Source organism: Chiloscyllium plagiosum, unplaced genomic scaffold (assembly GCF_037043375.1).
Source record: "Chiloscyllium plagiosum isolate Xiang-an unplaced genomic scaffold, Cpla_swu_hap1 HiC_scaffold_21, whole genome shotgun sequence".
Lineage (NCBI taxonomy): Eukaryota > Metazoa > Chordata > Chondrichthyes > Orectolobiformes > Hemiscylliidae > Chiloscyllium > Chiloscyllium plagiosum.
Genome location: NW_028270159.1, coordinates 36672681 through 36693459, shown reverse-complemented (window position 1 = coordinate 36693459; position 20779 = coordinate 36672681). Strand labels below are relative to the sequence as shown.

Sequence of the window (20779 nt, the reverse complement as noted above, 5' to 3'; positions counted from 1 at the left end):
CTGTACCTTTCAGGAAGGGCCAGCAGAACGAAACAAGAATCAAATATTGGTGAGGCATTCCCCTAAAATCAAGATCCCAGGCCTGGAGGTGCTGGCCTATCAGAGGCAGCAGCTCTTGTATTCAGCAGCCCCGCAATGCTGCTGGAAGAGGGCTCCTTAGTGTCCCAGCAATGTAGGGGACAACTGATGTTGGAGTGTGGGGAGGTGAGTGATGACAAAATGCCTGCAGGCTAGCAGCTACTGGGAATACTACATGGCTACAGGCACAGGGGGAGCTGGATTAATCACAATGGAGGCAATGTTCATTAATTGACGATCTGAGAACCTCAACTGACAGTCTGGGGGTGGAAATGTCAGCGCTTGGACTACCTGTCCAGAGTTTAATTCTGTTCGGCGTGGGAAGGCAGCAGGGTTTGCGTCTTAACCAAGTGTCCTTATTGCCTCCAAGCTTGCACCCTCCAAGGGCAGAGGATTCCTCCCTAATAACATTTTGTGAAGTGAATAGATATCTGTTAATCTCAGGAGTGAAGTAAAGTATTGCAAAAATAAAGAGGAAGGTGTCACTCAATTAATGTGTAAAAACAAACTCTGATTAAAAATCTTTCCTTCTGTTGGTCACAAAAAAATTTTTCATAGCTGCCAAAAGTCAGAACACATAAGCAAATGAATACTGTGCTCCAGGTTAATCTACCTATCTAGGTCAAGATGGCTGACTATGTTGGTGGTGATTAAATAACATCATATTGCATTGATGTGAAACAGTCTTTGAATCGGGTTTGGATTTGGACTAAAGCCTTATTTTGGAGAAATTTGAGAAATGTTTGGTCTAGGAATTGGTATACACAAGGGAGATGCGGCTACTGATTGAGAAAAGTTGAATCTACTCTTTAAATGATGTTTGGTCAAAAAAAATCACAATTGACAAGGAGATTACCACTTCAGAGACTGCCAGGGCTAAGCTGCCAACTGTTGATCACGTTTTCAATGTGAAACTTGTCAGAATATAGATTGGATATGATTTTATTTGAGGGAGATGAAAAGAACAAAATCCAATTAGCACTGCTGCCTCACAGCGCCAGAGACCTGGGTTCAATTCCCGCCTCAGGCAACTGTCTGTGTGGAGTTTGCACATTCTCCTCGTGTCTGCGTGGTTTTCCTCCGGGTGCTCCGGTTTCTTCCCACAGTCCAAAGATATGCAGGTCAGGTGAATTGGCCATGCTAAATTGCCCGTAGTGTTAGGTGAAGGCGTAAATGTAGGGGAATGGGTCTGGGTGGGTTGCCCTTCAGAGGGTCGGTGTGGACTTGTTGGGCCGAAGGGCCTATTTCCATGCTGTAAGTAATCTAATCTAATCTAATCTAATTACAGCAGTATCTGTCTTTGAGTTATGGTTACACTGCTAATTCAGAGGGAACAAATTCTGTTATAAAATGTAATGGAAGAAAAGTGCTAACTGTAGAATTGAAAGTTTAAATTTCCACATTGTAATCACTTGCAGAATCCCTAATTTTGGATAAATTTAATTAACAAAATTATGGATAATTTTTTTTTAGTAATTACACTGAATGATTGAATTAAATTGCAAAGCTTCAAAAGACCTTGTTTCTTTCCTTCTGTAGTTTCATCCTCCTCTGATGTAATTTCTTTTCATTCCATAAGTTTTCAATACATGTATCAGACCATCTTACAACAAACCTGCTGCTACTCTAGGATAACTTAAAGGTCATATAGGAAGTGAAGGATGGACACAGGTGAAATAGTACTATGTTGTTTACAGTTCACATTAATTCAAACATTATCACAGTCATTGCTGGGATTCAACAGAACAAACTCTTAAGTAAACAGCAGCATAGACTACTTGCATTAAGAATACATTCCCATATATTACAAACTTAATTGAATGACTTAAACCATCAAACAATTTGAATTTTGCCAATGAATGAAACGAAACATGTTCTCATGAATCTAGCAATGACTTATGTGACAGGATACCTACCGACACAGTTGAAAGATGGTTCCTGGCGACATAAACTAGAGCAGCCATCGCCATTTATTTTGTTACTATCATCACATTCTTCTCCCAGGCTCCTGGAATCACATCATAGGATGAAGATGAGTAATTAACAAATATGAATTATTTGCAAAAGTTTCTGGCATCCATAATCTGTGTGATATTCTTTGCAGGTTTAATTATTGCATGATATTCTTTTGACATATTGCTGTGTTTATGTTTTGCAGAATGGCTCTCTGAGCATTTTCTCCCAGATTTATGTGTTGTTTAAATCCTATCAATCCACTTGAAAAGCAGCATGGACAAAATGAACGATGGCTAAGGCTAACTAGGTGCCATCTTTGCTGCTATGTGACCAGCTACTGTGGATCTAACTCATTTACTAAGTGGTGCCAATGCAGTTTCTTCTGATAAACTCACATTTAATAGGAAGTGTCTGAAATAAAAAGTCTGACTGGGGTGTAATACCTCTACATGTGAATGCTTTTTGTCATTGTCTGCTTCCCTGGCAAGTAGGTTGGGGAAGTTAGCCTGAGATTTTTGAGTGACTTTGAGTCTGACCTGAAGGAGAGCTTGGATCCAAAACCAATCTTATTTAGGGATTACAAACCAAAATAACTGAAGATCTGGAAATCAGAAACAAAAACAGAAATGCTGGAAAAACTCAGCAGATCCGGTCGTATCTATGAAGAGAAATAATAGTTAACATTTTGGATCCAGCAACCCTTCTTTAGAACTGATGGTCGCTGTCAAAAAGTAGGTTTTCATGCAGAAGATCAGGTGTGGGGAGGGGGTAAGGAGTAAATGAGAGGTGGGGATAAAGCTGAAAATGTGTTGCTGGAAAAACGCAGCAGGTCAGGCAGCATCCTTGGAGCAGGAGAATCGACGTTTCGGGCATCAGCCCTTCTTCAGGAAAGTGATTTAAAGCCCAAAGAGAAAGAACAGTTGGACAGACAAAGGAGTGAATAATGGCCAGACTAAGAGAATGAATAGCTGCTAATGGGGACTATTACCGGCTAACTGAAGGAGACTGAAGGTGGTATGTAATAACAAGTCATGAGGTAACTGGGTCTGGTGTGTGGGGTTGGGGTAAGGACATGGCAGAAGGTGCCTCAAATCCTAAAATTGTTGGATTTGATATCGAGTCCAGAAAATTAGAGTTCCCAAGCAAAAAATGAGGTGCTGTTCTTCCAGTTTACACTGAGCTTCGTTGGAGCACTGCAACAAGCCTGAAACAGATGTTGACCAGGGAACAGGGGTGTGTGTGAAAGTGATAGGCAACTGGAGGCTCAGGATCTTTTTTGTAATAGAATGTAGGTGTTCTGTGAAGCAGTCACCCAGACTACACTTCGTTTCCCCAATGTAGGGGAGACCATGTGCTGAGTATTGAATGCAGTAATTTTAGTGATTTATCGCCAACATAAATAACAGTCTCTTTGGCTCCTGAAGCCGAATACATTTTAATTGATGCCAAAATTGGTTCAGTGGATGAAGGTTATGGAGAGCCTTAAAGAGGCTTGTATGCAGTGCATTTTGCCAATAACTTTCCAAGTTTCACAAGTTAAGAGTGTTAACAGTGAAATATCATGTCGTTCCAAATCAGCTGGTAAGTACAGCACGACATCAGAAATGCTTTACCTCAGGAATCTGTGCTGGCTCATTCACTGTTCAGTGACTACACCAGAGGCAGAGTTGATACAACTCTATATGTTAAATTATGGTGGCATCATTGCCCTCGTAACAAAGTAACAACCTGGCCAGAGACATTCTCTCTCTACCTGGAACTAATTTTCAATATTAGTACTTCAAATTCAGTGCCTAAAAACCCACAATAACAGCCTTTCCCCTAAACAACATTGCAGCAAAAGAACCACTGCAATGGTATGAAACAAGCCTTGCCTGGAGTACTGGTGATTCTGACACATACATACTTTGAAGAGCAAGCTTAGCATTGCTACAGTCAGCTACTGAATACATTGCACCAGTCTGGACAGGCACCCCATTTGGATGTGCATTTTACTGTTGCATTATGAATCAAATGCAGATCATTGAAATTACTAAAATCAATACTCATTCAATTGGTTGCATCCTATGACAATATAACTGCACCTAAATTCTACACTATACCTCCTGAGTCATGCCATAACCAACCTGAATTTACCAATGCAGGATGATGTCCACAAGCTACTGGATACACCTGAAATCTCTTGGGGTAGGACTAATGTTCTGCAAATGTCTTAAAGCCAACAGATCCTGCATCAGCTCGAAGTTAGTTAACATTCCAAACAACATGCAATTGTTGACCTTTCAAAATAAACATTCAGGTTTCAAACTGTCCATTTATACTAGTATTTATTGAACCATTTCAAAACATTGCATGGCTAATATAGTTTATTTTATACTTCTGGGAAATGATTGGCAGAACCCCCCCACTGATGATACATGCTACTGTACATATACATGTTGAAATATCTACTTATCTGATGGAGCTATCTATGTGTACATATAACATGCAAGCGTTTTATTTGTGTATGTGTATGAAAACACACTAATTTAGGAATTGAGTTAACAAACAGACCAACCGAGATACCCTTGATCAGCTCTGAATCTTTTGACTGGATCAGCAGGCTGTGTCTGGATGTTAGTTGGAGTTATTTTGCACCTTTCAGTTCCAAACAAGGTTGTGGCTGAACTGGCAGGAACTGTGAACTGATAACACTGCAGGCAATGGTGCATCTGGTATCACAATGGATAATGAGCTCAAAGAAGCACTTTCATAGAAATTAGATTAGATTGATTACAGTGTGGAAACAGGCCCTTCGGCCCAACAAGTCCATACCGATATACTCACCCAGACCCATTCCCCTACACTTACCCCTTCAGCTTACACTATGGGCAATTTAGCTTGGCTAAACCGGAGTACCTGGAGGAAACCAACGCAGACACGGGGAGAATGTGCAAACACCACACAGACAGTTGCCTGAAGCGGGAATTGAACCCGGGTCTCTGGCACTGTGCGGGAGCAGTGCTAACCACTGTGCCACCGTGCCACCCACAAAGACTTGCAAAAGAAACATGAATAACTGAGAAAATAGGTGAATCAGGGTCAAAGCAATTACAAAAATATCGATTAGGAGAAGGAAAGAAAAATGGATTAGGAGGGAGGGGAATATAAAACAGAAAGGAAAAGTAAGAAAAAAGGTTTTCCAAAAAATTGACATCTGCATTTAAGTCTCTGGGAATAAAATTTGACTGAAGAACTGAGATGTCATAGTTTGAATTGTCAAATTTTGGGGCTAGAAAAGTTGATTTGCACTGCATTAACCATTACCACAGCATTGCTGGGGTACTCATACTGTTAATTACTGGATTTAACTTTGTGTGGCAACTTTAACAGCAATTCACGTGCAAATCCAGCAACTTCTTAGAAGTAATGAGAGGACAAAAGCAAGCAAAAGCAAACAGTGGAACGAACAGAAATATCTGGATATTTGCAAGTCACAGCATATCACTTAATCCTTTGACTGTGGGGGCTGATTGCACATTAGTAACAGTGTGCGTAGTTACCATGGTGTTACCTTTCCAACAAGATCCAGTCCAAAGATGTGGCAGATTTTCCACTTTGAACCCAATAAGGCATTATCTCACTGAATTGCACAATAAACGTCAATGGCCTATTCCTATTCTTTTTACCCTTCCCTCCTATTTTAGATTCATATGTTACTTCTGATAAATTAAGTGGTAAAAAGTGTTTCTCTCTTGAGATTTTCTTCAAGCTCCTTTGCATTTCACGAAACACAAGATCTGCTATAAGTGGCTATGTTTAATAATGTAATATTTAACATTAGAAATAATTTTAAAATATTTTCTTTTCATATTTCAAAGTGTGAAATTGGTAAAGCTTGATTAACACAACTGAAAATGGATTTTAAAATTATCTCTTGTTGTCAATATACTGACAGTAAATGACCTTCATTTTAAATGAATGAAAATTATTTTGTTCCCTTTCCCCCAAAATTTCCAGATCAATTTTTAGACTTTACTTGAGGACCTGCTAATGAGCACCAAGGTGATGGAAACTCCCAATGGTGATTAGTCATGACCCAAGGATGAATTGGTTTTGTAGGTTTGTTTCTATGCAATGTTTTACAAGCTAACCTTAAAGATCATGCAAACTCAATTTCCACCAATGCAATACAACATAAGTTTCAAGCTCCCTAATTCCTTTCTGTTGTTTATCATGATGTTGGAGGAATTGCACTAAAAAAAAATACCAATATCATGCTGAAACCAATATCAAGAAATTATTTCAAATGTTGTTTTAATATAAAGCAATAAATTGCTGAGAGTTTGTGATTGCCAGGTTGCATGACAATTTACAGATGAGGGAATTGTTGCAATATGTTGGTTACGCCGACCTTATTTTTTTAATGTATGATGGAGCTGTGATATTTCTACAGTAAAGATAATTGGAAATGGGATAAATATCCAATGAATGTAACCTACATGCCATTAATCATTGCAACCGTTCAAATCCAAGAGTCTTTTCAATTCTCAGATATTCTGTGTTCCATCACTTCGACACTATCTTTAGATAAAATATGTCAGAGAAGGATTAGTGAACTATTTCTGCCTCTGGATATTGGAAGCTGTGGCATTAAGGATCATCTGACTCATTGAATGAATATACTGAAGGCCAAGCTGTAGTTAATACACTGTTATTTAATCATTACTATTTGAACTGCACTTATGCCAAAGATTTCTCATGCCTCCCCAGAAGTGCCAGCTGTCAGTAAAAGTTTGCTTTTTTGGACATGGTGGTACTAAATTCATAAATGTCCACCCATTCCACAGGGCTCATGCATTATCTTTACATATGCTATCATGCTATTCTCTTGTGATGAGGGGACCAGTCTATTTCACCTTTTCAATCATTATAAAAGTTTGAGTAAAAAATAGAACTTGCATTATCAGGGGTACATTCAGAGTGTGCGGCCTCGACAGAATAATAGAGATGGTGCTGCATCACGGAAATTATGCAAGTATTATTTCATTGGGGTCTCAACAATAAGGATTTAATTGTTCTAACAACCAGAGGAGGGAATATCCTGGGAAATAAATTTGGGAGCCCTCAACTTGGTACGATTCTAACAGCGGACTACAATGATGCATAGATCAGAGATCAGCTCAATTCATCCTGGAGCAACCCTGTCATAACTTAGTGACCCACTTTAAGGCAGCACACCTGCCAAGGCCTAACATACTTTGGTGTCAATTCTTGGACAGGAAACTTCCAACAAACTGCAAAGAAAACAAGGTTGAGTGATGCTTTGGGCGATTTTTATTTTGAGCAGTGGTTGATTTAAGGACTGATAACTTAGGTAGCTCAGGACTTCAATATTCCAGGCTGGATTTACAATCCATGAGACCAAAGCAGTTTAAGAGATTAGACATGAAATGGGCAAATAGCAATTGTATCACCTCCATCATTGACCTATCCGTGATTTCCTTTCACAAGTCAAGCATTAAGCATGGGATCTTTCAGCTCATCACTTGATTAAATCCACTTATCCATCAAGGGAGGCCATTTAAATTGTTACATTTGGAAATTAAAGTGCAAATAATTAGGTAATTTACAATAAGGTCACCCAGACTTTAGCCTACATAGAGGTAAACTTACTTTTGGATCAATCCATCTCCACAGTAAGCAGCTCCATGCACATGTTTCAGTTCTGGAGAAGGTTCACTTTCATCAGAGCCTGTGACAACTGCCACTTGATAGGTATACAAAGTTCCAGGTTTTACATCCCTGAGGACATAAGCAAAGAACACAATAAATGGAAGTTGTCTTTTTTTTTGCTTGATCACTTGATTCTCTGCCGATCAATGGAACTTCCCTGAGGCATTTGGCAAACAGCTGCAAATGCTGTCCCAAGCTGGTGTCCAAAACTCTCATATTTGACCTGCTATTTTGTAATGTTATTTCTAAGCAGCTCCATTTCAAGAAGCAGCAATGCTGTTTGTTTGTGAAACACACATTGTTTCTTCATATTCTCCACAAGCACCACTTTAGGCAGCCACAGAGCTGCAGATTCATTTCCTCAACAAACATCCTCCATTGGCACTCTGTAAAATGTATGAAGCGTACACACAACTGTGCCAGTTGGGCATTTTTGGATTGAGTGTGAACACGTAAAAGGTTATGAATTGCTGAATAAAATTTATAAAATTGTCTTTTTCTTGTTTTACATATAAGTACATATATTTTTAATTTTAATTATTGCACTGTTTTATCTTGAAGGAATTCACATCTGAATTATCCCCTTCCAGAACAAACACTGGAGGTGTTAAGTGCATGTGAAACAAAGATAGCTCTGCTGTCTCTACTGATATTCATTTGAAGCTGCATCAAATTCAGTATGCAGGCACACTGGTCATCAAACCATACCTTTTTACCATCAAACGTGACACCATCAAGGGGAAAAAAAATGAACCCAACAGCTTTTCAAAGTCTGGTCAGTTGCTGAGGCGACAAAATAAGTTCTGAACTTGAATTATTTTTCCAAAGTGCAACTTCAGTTAGCAGCTGGGCTCTGGAATCTGGGCACAGTTTCGAGTTAAACCAAATATTTATCCGCTGCCCTTTGCTTCAACAGGTTTATTATTAGAGAGCAGCAGTTGGCAAATCAACTCATTTACCATGTCACACGATCGTTTTACAATTGATATTTAGATGAGGACAGGATGGACATGCAAGATTCAGAACTTAGCTTCGTAACACAGTTTATTGATCGAACTTTGGTAGCCAGGTTCTCATTTTTTAATTCATTCATGGGATGAGTGCATCACTGGCTAGGCCAGCATTTATTGGCTATCCCAGAAAATAGTTAAAAGTCAATCACATTCTTGTGAGCCCGGAGTCACACGTAGTCCGATCACCAACTTTCCACACTGTCATTTAAATAAACCCTCCTCTACTTTGAATAGTATATTCAAAGAAACTATAGCATTTACAAACACCATTTTTTTCTGTGTTTTTCAGTTCACATTTATGGTGAGTAAATACAGGGACAAAGAGCATGGTAAATTAGCACATTTGGTGAAATGGTGGACTGTATTATATGAATACCTTGCAAAAATACTTTTCAATAAAACCTTCAATAAAACTTGAAGTTCACAGTGTTTGCCACAATGTAAACTTGCTGCTGCAGCTAAATATGGTGCTACAGCAATGTTCTCTGAAGCTGGATGGTTCCTGGAACTCAGCCTGACCTGAAAATTCTGCTTCTCACCACCGCACACATGCACAAATAATGTATTTTTTTAACACAGCGAATTGTTATGCTCTCGGAATTCACCGCCTGTAAGGGTGTTGAAAGCAGATTCAATAATTACTTTCCAACGAGAGTTGGACATATCCTTGAAAAAGGATGTATTTGCACAACGGGGAGAAAAGGCAGAGGAGTGTGACTAAGTAGACAGTGCTCACAAAGTCAGCATTATTGCAATGGGCAGAATGGCTATCTTCCATATTGTGTGAATCTATGGTTTATGAATGGGCAATCCGCCTCTGGGATTATGTGGCTATTTTGCCACACATCAGATGCCACGTCAGGACAGTGGTCAGATATGGAAGCCCTTGAATTTCTATTACAGAGTCATAGAGCTGTACAGCACGGAAACAGACCCTTTGGTCCAACTCATCTCTGCTGACCAGATATGCTCAATGAACCTAGTCCCATTTGGCACATACCCTTCCGATGCATGTGCCCATCCAGTTGCCTTTAAATTTTGAAATTGTACCAATCTCCACCACCTCTTCTGGCATCTCATTCCAAACTTGCACCACCCTCTGTGTGAAAATGTTCCCCTTAGGTTCCTCTTAAATCTTTACCCTCTCATCTTGAACATATGCCCTCTAGCTTTGGACTCCTCTACCCCGGGGAAAAAAACCTTATCAATTTATCCTATCCATGCCCCTAGTGACTTTATAAACCTCTATAAGGTCACTCCTCAACCTCCAATGTTCCAGGGAAAACAGCCCCAGCCTATTCATCCTCTCCTTATATTTCAAACCCTCCAACCATGGCAACGTCCTTGTAAATCTTTTCTGAACCCTTTCATGTTTCACAACATCCTTCCTATAGCAGACAGACCAGAATTGCATGCAATATTCTAAAAGTGGCCTAACCAGCTGCAACATGACCTCCTAACTCCTATACTCAATAATCTGACCAATAAAGGAAAGTATACCAAACCCCTTCATCACTATCCTGTCTACCTGCGATATTACTTTCAAGGAACTGTGAACTTACACTCCAAGGTCTCTTTGTTCAGCAACACTCCCTAGGGCCTTACCATTAAGCATATAAGTCCAGCCTTATTGGCCTTTCTAAGATTCAGCATCTGACATTTATCTAAATTAAACTCCATCTGCCACTCCTTGGCCCATTGGGCCATCTGACCAAGATCCCATTGTACTCTGAGGCAACCTTCATCACTGTCCACTACACCTCCAATTTTGGTGTCATCTGCAAACTTAATAACCATACCTCCTATGTTCCCATCCAAAGATTTACATAAACGATGAAAAGCAGTGGACCCAGCACCAATCCTTTTGACATACCATTAGTCACAGGCCTCCAATCTGAAAAGCAACCCTTCACCACCATCCTTTGTCTGCTATGTTCTGTATTCAAACGTCTAGTTCTCCCTATATTCCATGTGATCTAGCCTTGCTTACTGGTCTACCATGAAGTGCCTTGTTGAATGTCTTACTGAAGTCCATATTGATCATGTCCACCACTCTGCCCTCTTCAATTCTCTTCATTACTTAGTTAATGCAAAATATATTACTGAATATATGTATCATAGAAACAGAAGTAGAAAAGAAATTGAGGATGGCATGAAATATTAAAGCTATTAAGAATTTATGGATAGTGCAGGAAAATATTGTTAGGTAGAAGATCAGCTGTGATCTGGTTGAATAGTTCAGCAGGCTAAATGGGCCAAATGGCTGAATCCTGTTCTTGTTTCCTAAGTTCCTATACATGCAGCACTAGGCTGGTAAACAGGACAGGCTCCCCGCTTTAATAGAGGTCTCACTGGTCTGAGGATGGACAATTGAAATTGACCCTTGGAAGTAACTGAGTGGAAGAATAAAATATAAACTCAGTAGAATTCCCTGTCACTGTGACAGGCAGTTAGCAAAGGCACAATTGCTGCAAGCAGACTGGTGCAATTGTGTTTTTAAAAACTCCAAAGTCTTTGGAAAGAGTTAATAGCTGTAATGAAATCTTGTGGCTCACTAAATATTCATACATTTCTGGTACTTCGCTCTTCTTCCTAATGACATCATCTGAACCCCCGACTAAGTTGTAGCTTGATAGCTGCAGCCTATGGTATGAATGAAGGTTTTATAGTTTTCAGTTACGCACACCAAATTCCTATTAGCTACTGTTCAGACACAGCCTCAGGTTAATTCTGAGTTGCACCATCCTTGCAGGTGTTGGTTGTAATAAAGCAGCTTTTATAGTGGCCTTGATGCAAGAATAATTTATCAAGTGTAATTCTTCTACACTTAATAATCACACTGGATATCTCACATTTAAAGTGCCTGTTTAATCTTAGTATTTACTGCAAACTCTTGAGTCCAAAAGGCCCAATTTTAACTCTGCCTGCCAATTGGAAAGGAACAAGCTGGTGACAGAAATGACAGTGCCCAGAGTGTACCCGACACATGCCTTTTTTACGTGTTACATTTTCAGTTGGTGGTGGACAATTGCTACTTAAATTTCAGGATACTATAACATCATTTTCACCCTGGTGCCAAGCTGACTGACTGCAGCAACACTGTTGCCTCATGCTAAAGCTCATGCTAAAACATGAGGGCTCTCCTTCCCCCAACTATCTCTCCCACCCCACCCCCCTGACTATGATCATCACTGCACCACAGTCCCCTGAAGAATCAGGGACCATTCCCTCTAGCCTGGACCGGTAGACTCCCCCTGTCCAAAATCCCTGTCCTATCCATCGGACAGTGCTTGACAACAGTCACATAAATGCATTTGAGAGGTTAAAATATTCCAATCCTCATACTTGTAGGGTGTGAGCTGTTGGAACAAGCTGTAGGTTTTGCCATACAATTTTGCTCCCCGCCACCCCCCACACATAGACCCAACTTCTTGTGTTGTAGGTGCATAAGAACTTTGTCGCGTTTACTTACACCAACAATGGAAGACTGTATGTGTAGGAATCCTGGGTTTGATCCCACTGACCATTGACTGCAAATGTACTGTCTGAGATTCTGAAGAGACACATTTCCTGCTTGTCAACTAGATACTCCAGACAACGTAGGTCCCAATTTCGGCTGCAACACTACTGATGGCAAAAAGTAATTCGGAAGATTATGTATCCATCCTTTCAGCTATTGTAAGATATTAAGCAATGGAGAGGATTCCAAAATGCCAAGAATTCCAGAAAGCCTGCTCACCTGCCCTTTTTCTCTGAGGGCTGGCTGTGTGTCAAACAACAATCAGCTACCGTATGAGTGAAAAGGATGGATAAAAATGGGGCAAGCAGTTAAGTTTTTGCAAACTTGGAGGATTTTTTACAGTGTTGAGAAACAAGTATGAGTTCCATCAGCAATCAGACTAGTTCTCTGGTCAAAGCATACAACTTATTCTGGACAGTGACCAGGAAAAGGTTTCCATGTTGTGCCATTCTCTGGGTTCGATTTCTCCCTGCCTGAAAGTGTTGAGTTTTTCCCGGCTGGAGGTTCTTTGGCTTCAGTGACATGTGACTCTGGATAATCGGTATTTCCATTTGAATTTCTAGATAGCGAACGTCTACAGGCTACTGGGCTGTGGCCAACATTATACACAGGCGTGAACCAACAGCAGCTGAGAGAATGGTGTCCTGCATGTGGTTGGAGAGGTCCACAGGCAATCCCAGTCTAGTTTGGAGAAAGTGTGCCTCAAGGGACGGGAGGTGGAGTGACTCATTGTGGGACCCAGAGATGTTTCTGTCCCTCTTGGGCTCACAAAGCACAGGACAGAGAATCCTTACCAACTTTTTCTGTTCTTCAACCGTGTGGCATTAAACTTTGTTGCAGCAAAAGAAGTGCCATCTCAGTCATGATCATCACACACTGAGAAACTGTGCCTCAGATCATCTGCCATTGCATATTCATCCATGAACCATCCGAACAATTTGTTTGCTGACTTCCATCAGTATTGCAGATTACTGATAAGCAGCAGTTTTCTTATTGAGTTTTAACATTTTAAATGCTCAGCTTAAATATCACTCCTTCAGCTCCCTCTTTGAATTACCTTTATTTTGGAACATTGGACAGTGTATTGACAGTGAATTAGATGATGGTTAATCTCTGCCTGAAATCCATCCGCCAACATTGTTTCTGTAATCCTTAATATCATTACTTCAGAAAGACCCATCAATCTCAGTTTTAACATTTTCTGTTGAACTAGTTTTTGGCAGGAAAGACAGCTCCAGATTTTGTGTTCCTGAGACAGCATCTTTAAGGCTGTTTAGTTTAACAATCTGCTATTGATTCAGGCGAATAGCGTATTCTTTCAATGAGAGATGTCCAGTTTGTCAATGTGTTATATCACACAGGTGTATGATGTTCAGACAGGGAGCCTTTTCACTTTGTGTCCTGCATCAATGTCAGGAAGGATGTATCAGATTCTGCACAGTAAACAGCCCAAGACTGTTTTGAAGCTCAAGTGAAATCATATTAGTGTGGTACGCGTTACTCTTTGAACTGACAGAGCAGTAAATGCAATGCACCATTGAATGTGACACACAATAACAATGGCAATGCATTGAGAAACATGAAACAACAGGTTTAAATCTTTGTTTTAAAGTGAGTTTCATTGTAATAAATGTAAAATAACAGATGGCTGGCCACAAACTACAGTGGATTAATTCCATCAAGCAGTTGTGAATATGTCATAAACTGTGTGAGAGTGAAGTTTGGTCCTTTCATAAACATCAGTAGATCCCCAAGATTGAATTAGTGTCTCAAACTCCCTGCCAGACACTTGTTATTCTTTATAATATATACTATGTCTAGTTTATTTAAGTTTGTAATTCACTATTTTTAGGCAGGCAGCAAGACAAGTGAGTGTGGAGGTGGTAAGATGTAGGTGAAAGTGTAAGGCTGTCTTCAAACAACGATGAACACAGCATTGAAGAAAGGTGCAATAATTCCACAGAGGCTGGTATCCCGTCACCAAGTCACCCTTCACTTACATGTGGAGAGTCCTTGACACTGATCCACCTCCCTCAGAGCCAGCTCTCAGAGTGAACAGTTTTCTGACACCCCAGTTTATATAAGTCAGCCACAGCTCCCTGGTTCGACAAGGTTAACAGCCCCAGTCGGGGAACTCATTTTCTGTGATGTCCACCTGGCTGTCTTCATTACAATCACGGCAAGGGGCTTGCATTTCAAGTCTTGGAAACGTGCAAGTAAATTTCATTTGTAAGAGTGGAACTTTGCCATTCAAACATGCTGAAATAAAGCTCATGTCAGAAAACGATTGTGCAATGAGTATCTCTGAATTTGCAAGCAGATTAGCAAAGCAGAAAACTGTGATGCATCCCAATACCAGAAGCTAGTTAAATAATTTCCATTGCTCATGAAAAGCTTCCTCAAAGAGTTCACACATTGACTGTAATTTCCACAATTTATTTCTTTGTTCAGGAATTTGGGTGTCACTGGCATTTATTGCTCATTTGTAATTACCCTGGAAAAGGTGGTGGTGAGCTGTGTTTTTGAACTACTGAAGTCCACCTAGTGTGGGACCACCCATAATGTTGTTAAAATGTAGGCTTCAGAACTTTGACACAACCCCCACAAAGGAACAGTGATTTAATTCCAAGTCAGGATGGCATGTGGCTTTGAGGTGAGGTTGAAAGTGGTGGCATTCCCATGCAAAGCTTCTCCTTATCCTTTTAGTTAGTCAAGATTATGAGTTTGGAATGTGCTATCGGGGTCCTTTGTTGGTTACTGCGTTGCAACTTGTAAACAGTACACACTGCTGCCACCGTACATTGTTGGTGGAGGGAATGAGTATTGAAGGTGGTGAATGAGGTGCCAATCCAGCAGGCTGCTTAGTACTGGATGATGTCAAGTTTCTTAAATGTTTTTAGAACTGCACCCATTCAGGCAAGTGGAGAATATTTCACCACATTCTTGAATTGTACCTTGTAGATGGTGAACAGGTTTTAGGAAACAGGAGATGAATTACTCACCAGAGAATTTCTCACCTCTGACATGCTTTTGTACCCATAGTATTTCAACAGCTAATCTAGTTCAGTTTCTGCTCAGTGATAACCCCGAGGATATTGATAGTAGTGGTTTCAGAGATACTGCTGCCATTGAATGTCAAGGGCGATGATAACATTAGCTCTTGTTGGAAATGGCAATTGCCTGACACTTCATGGCATGAATGTCACTTTCCATTTATTGGTCCAAGTCTGGAGGTTGCCCACATTTTGCTCAGTATGGATATAGACTGCTCAGTACCTGGATTGTTGAGATTGGGGCTGAACAATGCATAATCATCAGCAAACATCCCCACTTTTGATGTTAAGAGAAAGAGAAGGTCATTGATGAAGTAACTGAAAATGTTTATAGCAAGGTTACTACCCTGAGGAACTCCGATAGTGATGTCCTCATTCTGAGATGATTGATCTTCAACAACCACAGCCATTGGCAATTGTGCTATGGTATGACTCCAACCTGTAGAGAGTTTTCCACTCGATTCCCTTTGACTCCAGTTTTGCTAGGGATCCTTGATTCCATATTCAGTCCAATGCTGCCTTGATGTCAAGGGTACTCAGTCTCACCTCGCCTCCCCTCTGGAGTTCAGTTGTTTTGTCCATATTTGGGTGTTAATGGTTTGGCCAGGAGCCAAGTAAATGTTGGGTAAGCAGGTTATTCCTTTGCAAATGAGGTGACAGTACTGTCAAAGATTGCTTCGATCACTTTGCAGATGTTTGAGTGTAGACTGATAGGGTGGTAATCAGCCAGGTTGATTTTGTTCTTCCTTTTATGTACAGGACATAGCTGGAGAGTTTTCCACAGTGTTGGCTAGATGCCAGAATGTAGATGTACTAGAACAGCTTGGCTAGTGACATGGCTAGCTCTGGCACACACTTCTTCCATACTAATGTCATAGACTCATAGCAAAAGGACATTCGGCCCATCATGTCTGCACCAATCAGAAACAACCACCAAACTACTCCAATCCCAAATGGAGTCATAGATTTTACAGTTGAGAACGTTGATAGGACCTATGGTTTTTGCAGTATCCAGTGCTTTTGGATGTTTGTTGATATGAAATAGCGTGAATCCACTGGGTTGAAGAATGGTATATATGATGGTTGAGGTGGATTATCCACACATCACTTCTGGCTGAATATGAATGCTTTACTTCAACTGGTCTGGTGCACTGATGTTGGGGGCTCCCCCAGTTTTGCAGTTGGGGATATTTGAGGAGCATCCTCCACCAGTGAATTGTTTGCTTTTCTGCCATCATTCAGGACTAGATGTTGCAGGATTGCAGAACTTAGCTCAGATTCGTTGTTCTAGAATCATTTAGTCCTGTCTGTCACATGCTGCTTATGCTATTTTGCATACTGCATGTTGCTTTACCAGATGACACCTTATTTTTAGGCTATGCCTGGTGCTGTTCCTGGCATATCTCAAGCACTCTTCACTGAATCAGGGTTGACCTTCCAGCTTGAACATAACATTGGAGAGAGGGATGTGCTGGGTCATAAGGTCACAGAATGTAGTTCAATGGGATTCTGCTTGTTGTTGATGATCTCATGGGTACCCCAGTTTGAATTGTTAGATCAGCTCTAAGTCTGTTCTGTTTAACATGATGTGAAGGTGCCAGTGTTGGACTGGGGTGGACAAAGTTAAAAATCACAGAACAGCAGGTTATAGTCCAACAGGTTTATTTGGAAGTACAAGCTTTCAAAGTGCTTCACCTTCTTCAGATAGCTAGTGGGGAGAGGATCATAAGACACATATTGATACAGATCTTATACAATAAATTCTGTTCCTATGATCCTGCTCCACTAGCTACCTGACGAATGAACTTTGAAAGCTTGTACTTTCAAATAAACCTGTAGGACTATAACCTGGTGTTGTGTGATTTTTAACTCTGTTTAACATGATGGGAGAGTGCTATCAATGTGAAAGCAAGACTTTGCCTCCACAAGGACTGTATGGTCGTCACCTTTCACCAACATTGTCATTGACGGATGACTTTGTAACAGGTGAATTGGTGAGAACAGTATCAAGTATATTTTTCCTCTTTGTTTCCCTCAAAACCTGCCACAGATCTAGTCTAGCATCCGTATCCTTTAGGATATGTCCAGCTCTGTCATTAGTGGTGCTATCATACCACTTTTGGTGAGGAGCTTTGAACACCACCCAGAGTACAGTTTGAACCTTTGCCAGTATGTCCTCCAAATGTTGCTCAACACTCGTCAGCTGAGGTGGGGTAAAGAGTTAGTAATCAGCAAGAGGTTTCTTTGCCCATGTCTGACCTGATGCCATGATATTCCATGGAGTTGAAAGTCAATGCTGAGGGAAACTCCCTCCCAACTATATACCACTGTGCCACCACTTTTGCTGGCACAGGACATAGCCAAGGACAGTGTCTGGATATTGTCTGTAGTCTATGAATCTGTTTGTATGACTATGTCGGTCTATTGCTTGACTAGGCTATGGAACAGCTCTCCTGATTTTGGCACAGCCCCATGATAAGGAGAACATTGCATGGTTGAGACACTTGAGTTCATTATTATTGCTTCCTGTGCCTAAATCAATGTCAAATGGTCTGTCCAGTTTCATTCCTCTGGACTTCCTTACAGTTTGATACAGCCAGGTGGCTTGCTAGGCCATTTCAGTTGGCAATTAAGACCCATTGCTTTGGTCCTGGAGTCCCATGTAGGCCACACCAGAAAAGAATACCTAAAGCACATGAAAAAACCAGATGGATTTCTTTGACAATTAACAAAGGTTACATGGTTAAATGTAATTCCAGATTTAATTAACCTCAAATTTCACCATCCAATTTAGTGGTATTTGAACCCATGTCCCCAGAACATTAATTTAGGTCCGGGATTGCTAGCCCAGTGACATTATAATTTCAGTTCGAATTTTATGCAAATGAATATAAGATATTAACAGGAAAAGACAGGATAGATAAAGAGAAACTATATCCATTGGTTGGGGATTCTGGAATGACAGGGCAGAGTCTGAAAATGAGGGCTGGACCATTCAGGAGAGATGTTAGGAAACATTTGTACACACAAAGGGCTGTAGATGTTTGGAACTCTCTTCCACAAACTGCAGTGGATGCTGGATCAGTTGTTCATTTTAAATCTGAAACAGATAATCTTTTGTTAAGCAATGGTATTAAGGAATATGGGCCAAAGGCAGGTACATGGATTTCGGCCACAGATTAGCCATGATCTAACAGGCTCCAGAGGTTGAATGGCCTACTCCACTTCTTATATTCCTATATATTAATGTTCATATGCGTGCAATCACCTTGCCAAGAATGGTTTGGTCATGTTCATTAAAATGATCCACAACAGCCACTGGGACATTCTTAAATCACATCCATATTTAACTTGTGCACCTTATGAGCTGAGGACACCTCTTGTTAGCTTGCTAGAAATAGGTACTGGACTTTGGGCCCCTGTCCGTAGCCTTCGTGGAGAACCTGGAGGTGGTGCTACGCTGATGGGAGGTGATCAGGACAGTGCCGGAAAAAATAATTGGAATGGAGCCAAGTTAGTGCCAGCAACCACAAGAGGACTGCAGTACTTTTCTCAGCTCTATACCAGCAATATTTTCTAACAATTTTTTTTTGGTGACCTCCAGGGTTCCTTTAGTGCCCTCTGGATAGGCTGCATGTTGGCTGTGTTTTCCTGGAGGTTGCTAGCCTAGCTGTGGCTGCCATTATGGTGAAACAAATTCTTGAAGGGCACTTCAAATAGATGTTACGCTTCCTGTTCACATATGCACATTGCTTAACTCCCGTTTCATGTGAATTTCATTGCTGCCTTTGCTTGAAAAGTTGGTCATGCAACAAAAAACATTCATGCTGTTGAGACCAGCTCTTTTGGCTGCTTCGCCCCCTATTACATGCAGTGCCATACCATATTCTGGACTTTGAATTTCAATGATTCAACTAATATATACTTTAAATGCACACCCCTCTCAGATCAGTGCGTCTGACACAACTCCAGCCTCAGAAAGATGAGGGAGAGGTGTTAACTCTGCATCTGTTTTCAATTCAAATTATTTCTGCATCTGCTTCTATCCCAGGCTGCCACACATTTGTTCACCCAGGACCATCTATTACTGCCATAAATATGTTGAGTGATTAACACTGTCAGCTCTTAAGAATAGAAGTGCATTATTCTAATGGAGAGGCCCCTTTAATCTAAACCCCAGCACACGCATTCACTTTTCTTATGCCGTTGATTACCCTGGGATACCCAGAGAAACACTTACTGAACATGTACTAGAATGTCCTGGGTTGCTTCTACAAAATAGCAGCTGGGATTTTTGGAACGTTTCAGAGTACTGAGAGCTTCAGGTTTCCTGAGGAGCACCTGACCTCAGTCTGGAGGATGGAGAGGCCAGCAAGCTGATTTTTGCTGAATGAGCAAAATTTTAACACATTTGTCCACTGTTTCAACCAAAGTATTAAAAATATCCAGCATTTACAAATGTATTGAGAATTCCCATCCTAATATTAACAAGTTTCCATTCCCTTCCTTTACCAGCCTTTCATATTTGCCTTTCGTTTCAGTGCACTGCATTTTAATCTGTCTGGACTGGCAACACTGTGCGTTCTTCAACCAGTTTATTTTAACCATAAGCTCATTTCAGTTTTTTTTCATTCACTATTTAAGAAAGGTGGTGAGGAAAAGCCAGGAGACTATAGACCGGTGAGCCTGACATTAGTGGTGGGCAAGTTGTTGGAGGAATCCTGAGGGACAGAATTTACGTGTGTTTGGATAGGCAAGGATTGATTAGGGATAGTCATGGCTTTACGCGTGGAAAATGATGTCTCACTAACTTGATTGAGTTTTTTGAAAAAGTAACAAAGAGGATTGATGAGGGACGGGCAGTAGACATGTCTATATGGACTTTAGTAAGATGTTTGGTAAAGTTCCTCGTGGTAGACTGGTTAGCAAGGTTAGATCACATGGAATACAGAGAGAACTAGCCAGTTGGATCCAGAACTGGCTTGAAGGTAGAAGACAGAGGGTGGTGATGGAGGGTTGCTTTTCAGACTGGAGGCCTGTGACCAGTGGAGAGCCACAAGGATCGGTGTTGGGTTCATTTATATAAATGATTTGGATGTGAACATAGGAAGCATAGTTAGTAAGTTTGCAGATGACACCAAAATTGGAGGTGTAGTGGACCGCAAAGAAGGTTACTTCAGAGTACAACGAGATCATGATTAGCTGGGCCAATGGACTGAGGAATACCAGATGGAGTTTAATTTAGATAAATACGAGGTGCTGCATTTTGGAAAGGCAAATCAGGGCAAGACTTATACACTTAGTGGTAAAGTCCTGGGGAGTGTTGCTGAACGAAGAGACCTTGGAGTGCAAGTTCATAGCTCCTTGAAAGTGGAGTTGCAGCAAGGTAGGATAGTGAATAAGGTGTTTGGCATGCTTTCCTTTATTGGTCAGAGCATTGAATA

At 40.7% G+C, this 20779-nt stretch overlaps 1 protein-coding gene across 3 annotated transcripts in view; it reads right to left on the bottom strand.

The window, feature by feature from the left end:
- pappaa (pregnancy-associated plasma protein A, pappalysin 1a) overlaps positions 1-20779 on the bottom strand; it is a 336995-nt gene that overhangs the window by 211097 nt on the left and 105119 nt on the right. For all 3 annotated transcript variants that reach the window (XM_043719937.2, XM_043719938.2, XM_043719939.2), the window contains exons 8-9: positions 7690-7818; positions 1995-2086 (exon numbers count right to left, since the gene is read on the bottom strand). In XM_043719937.2, the coding sequence (XP_043575872.1) occupies positions 1995-2086; positions 7690-7818 (221 nt within the window). The remainder of the gene's footprint in view (positions 1-1994; positions 2087-7689; positions 7819-20779) is intronic.